Source organism: Arachis ipaensis, chromosome B05, assembly GCF_000816755.2.
Source record: "Arachis ipaensis cultivar K30076 chromosome B05, Araip1.1, whole genome shotgun sequence".
NCBI lineage: Eukaryota > Viridiplantae > Streptophyta > Magnoliopsida > Fabales > Fabaceae > Arachis > Arachis ipaensis.
This window is the reverse complement of record NC_029789.2, coordinates 15,714,333-15,717,665: the sequence shown is the minus strand read 5'-3', so window position 1 is coordinate 15,717,665 and position 3,333 is coordinate 15,714,333. Positions and strand designations below refer to the sequence as shown.

The 3,333-nt window shown below is 38.1% G+C and overlaps 2 protein-coding genes and 1 long non-coding RNA gene across 3 annotated transcripts in view; 1 reads left to right on the top strand and 2 right to left on the bottom strand.

Moving 5' to 3' along the window:
* Window positions 1–383, top strand: part of LOC107640241 (endoglucanase) — a 3,017-nt gene extending 2,634 nt beyond the window's left edge. The window contains exon 8 of the mRNA XM_016343780.2: window positions 7–383. Coding sequence (XP_016199266.1) covers window positions 7–183 — 177 coding nt within the window. The 3' untranslated portion in view covers window positions 184–383. The remainder of the gene's footprint in view (window positions 1–6) is intronic.
* LOC107643094 (probable WRKY transcription factor 29) lies at window positions 508–1,824 on the bottom strand. Its single transcript, XM_016346655.2, has 3 exons — window positions 1,638–1,824; window positions 1,140–1,468; window positions 508–1,046 (listed from the first exon to the last, which is right to left on the bottom strand). The coding sequence occupies exons 2-3, from the start codon at window positions 1,448–1,450 to the stop codon at window positions 722–724; spliced, it is 636 nt and encodes a 211-aa protein (XP_016202141.1). The 5' UTR covers window positions 1,451–1,468; window positions 1,638–1,824; the 3' UTR covers window positions 508–721.
* Window positions 2,752–3,333, bottom strand: part of LOC110271787 — a 5,899-nt gene continuing 5,317 nt past the window's right edge. Inside the window, exon 2 of the long non-coding RNA XR_002362478.1 lies at window positions 2,752–3,329. This is a non-coding gene — a long non-coding RNA (uncharacterized LOC110271787). The remainder of the gene's footprint in view (window positions 3,330–3,333) is intronic.

The following is a 3,333-nucleotide window of genomic DNA, read 5'->3' as shown; positions in this document are numbered from 1 at the left end:
GGTATGTCAAACTATTACAATTCACCAAATCCAAATCCCAATACTCACGTTGGTGCCATTGTTGGAGGCCCTGATTCCAATGACCACTTCGGTGATGAAAGATCTGACTATTCTCACAGCGAACCTACAACCTATATTAATGCTGCTTTCGTCGGTTCCGTCGCTGCTTTGCTTGCTGAATGAACCCACACACCACACCAACGCTACTTAATATCATCATTGCATGTGTCATGAACTAATAATTCATTATATAAGCTGAGTGATACTGCCTAGGTACCCCAGCCATATGTATACATATATGTCATTTGAATTTAAGATTCAAATAAACTAGTATTGTACGTTATTGTTTTAATAAGTTATATACAATAAAAATTTGGAATCAAGATGTTACGATCTTAGCTTCTTTATTTTTATCAACTATATATCATGAGCTTGTCTACGTTGTTTTCAAGCCCCTCATTTCAAATGCATAATATATATAGTTAACATTGTGAAAGATATAATTCAGAAAATTAAATCATACTACTTTAATTGGACCGAAATTTGAACCAAGGATAGATTATTTAGTATTTGACGAACAGCGTACAAACTATATATAATATTAATAAAACAATATATAATAAGTTCTCTTGACTTGCTGTATGAAAAGCAAAATTATATAATGATGAAGGCGCACCCATCTAAAGCAAGTAGTTGATTGAAAGCACAATTGGCGCCTCATCTATAGATTGGTTCTCCTCTTCCAGCCTCTTCCTACTACTGTTCCTTGTGCTTGTGAGTTTGTTGGAATAGTAGTGATGGGGTGAGGAGGATGGGTGTGTTCAGCTGTGTAGGTAACTATGAAAACTTGTGGATCGGAATGGCTCCGTTCAACTTGTTTCCTAGCCAAGCATCCTTTGCAGCTGCTACACCTGTAATAGCTCCGCGGATACTCTGATCCTTTTATTGGTTTCTGCCCGTATTTACGCCATGCCCATCCATCACTGTACCCTTCTTCTTCTCTCACCCGCTTCACTACCCTCTTATTCTTCTCTTCATTCTTCTTCCTTCATTTATAATTAATTACCATCAACCCTGTATTTTGCTTGATGCAAATTAAAACAAATCAATCTTTTGTAGTATATATATGTATGTCGTACCTTCTTTTACATTTAGATGGTGTTGGATCTGAAGGTTTGAGATGGAGTACTTTGTTGACTTCAGCGGAGGTAGGGTGGGAACTAGTTGTAGAAGGGTAGAAAGGTTTGTAAAGCTCTTCCAATTCATCATCAACGATGGCAGTAGTGATGGTTTCTGTTTCTGAGAATTGGTGAGACTTGAAGAAACGTTCATCTATTTCTTGTTGAGGACTTAACTGGAAATAGTTAAGATCGCCTAGGATGTTGTCGGATTGATGAGTATTGGTGCATCCTCTCACTATAGCGTGCAAATCCCAGTCCATGAAGCTCATTCATCGAAGAAGAAGAAGCTACAAATACAATATATTAATACAAGGGAGCATGAATGAAACTCACAGTTCACAAGCCAGAAGTTTTGTGCAAGATGACAAACAACGTTTTCGGCCATAACATATTATATTATTAAAAGGACTAAGATAATAAGATTTGTCAAAAATTGTAACCTGTACGTTAGCGTACCTCGTGCTTTGAGCTTTTCTGTTTTTTCCGTTTTGGTGGACTGTTGGCCCTTTGAACAAGTGAAATACAAATACAAACTAGGAGTAATACATGCATACATACAGTACCCTATAGAATAATTGAGTTGACTTACTGTTAAGTCAGAAGGGTGAAAGTCTAATCCTGAAGCCCCTTTTTTCGGCCATTCGGCCAGCCTTCATATCCTATGCTATACCTAACATTCAACTCAATACTATAATAATACACTTGGATGTAGAATCTGATACGAGACAATAATGTTATTCGTACATTTATATAAGTAGGTATCTATTTTGAGACAATTTATAAAATTCAAAAATGACATAAGTAAACTAAATAAAAATTATAATTTAATCAAATGTTTATAAAGTAGATATTTAAATATTATTAAATAAGTAATTAAGTATGCAATAAAATTATTATCATTTTAAACTTTACTAGCTCTCGCTTGTGTTGTGTAGGCCGTTTTCCCTCAGTCCCTCACCGATAAAAAGTCTTTGTCGCCGTCATATTCATGCCATGCCCGAGAGAATCTTCCTGGCCACTCATCTTTTCCTTATTTTTTTCAGCTGATGAAAGGGGATTCAACTTTTTGTTTTTTGGTGTAAAAGGGGTTCAGCTTTCGCTCTTATTCTCTGGAGTGTAACCCTTTTTTATGTTAAAGCTTATGGGTTAAAGAGCCCAAAAAAGAAGACAGAAATAAAGAACAAAAAAGTAGGCCCAGGACTAAGCCAATGTACTTTTTCCGTTGGCAACGAAGGGGTATCGTCAAGTCCAAAACAAAGAAAAAGAAGGGGTATCGTGGGCGAAGCTGGGGAATCTGTTAGCTACTGCCTACTGATTGCTCTCTCGGGTGTATTTGTACACAAATTTATCTGTAGTTAATTTTAGTGTATAAATAATATTTTTGATCTTATTAGTCTCTTGGTAAAATAATTTTTTTGTTCATTTGGAAATACTGGAAATTCATACCTACAACCTTATTTCAACCTCTTCTCGCCATTTCATTCCCTTTTTTCCGCACATCTTAGCCTTCCCCGAGAGTCTGAGACTCCTCCACTCAAAAGTCAAAACCATTTTCTCTATTTTTTTTAGTGAGAGAGGTTTTTTTTTTTTTGTCAAGTGAATTGGACAGTCTCAAATTCTAAGAGGATTTGAACATAGGAGTACATGGGAGTACACAAACCACTCACACATACTATATGGGAATACACACAAATCGTTCAATATTCCTCCAAGAGAATTTAAGCCCGGTACAGCTCTATGGGAGGCAAACAAAATTGACATCTGACCCAGACCTCGGCTGCGGGACTTTCTCAACTTCAAAAGAGAGTAAAGGTCATCAGTGCAGATCATCCCACCTACATGCCCAACAAAGAGACGCCCAATAAGATGTATAGGGTTACAATAATCATAGCCTCAGAAGGCCCACACCCCTCGGCCCATCACATTCAAGCCAAGCCGTTTAACGGCGTCAACGCGGGTAACGGCGCGCCGCGGGTGGAGGCAGTGATGGCAGCGAAGCCTATCTCTCGGCAGCCATGGGAGAGCTTGAGTTCGTTACAAGAACCTCTGGGTTACGATAGGGAATCGGGTTCTGGTTCGGGTGGGTTGGGTATTGGGGTTCGGGTAGGTTTCATGGGCTTAGCCCAAGACAAAAAAAAAAAAAAAAACCTCA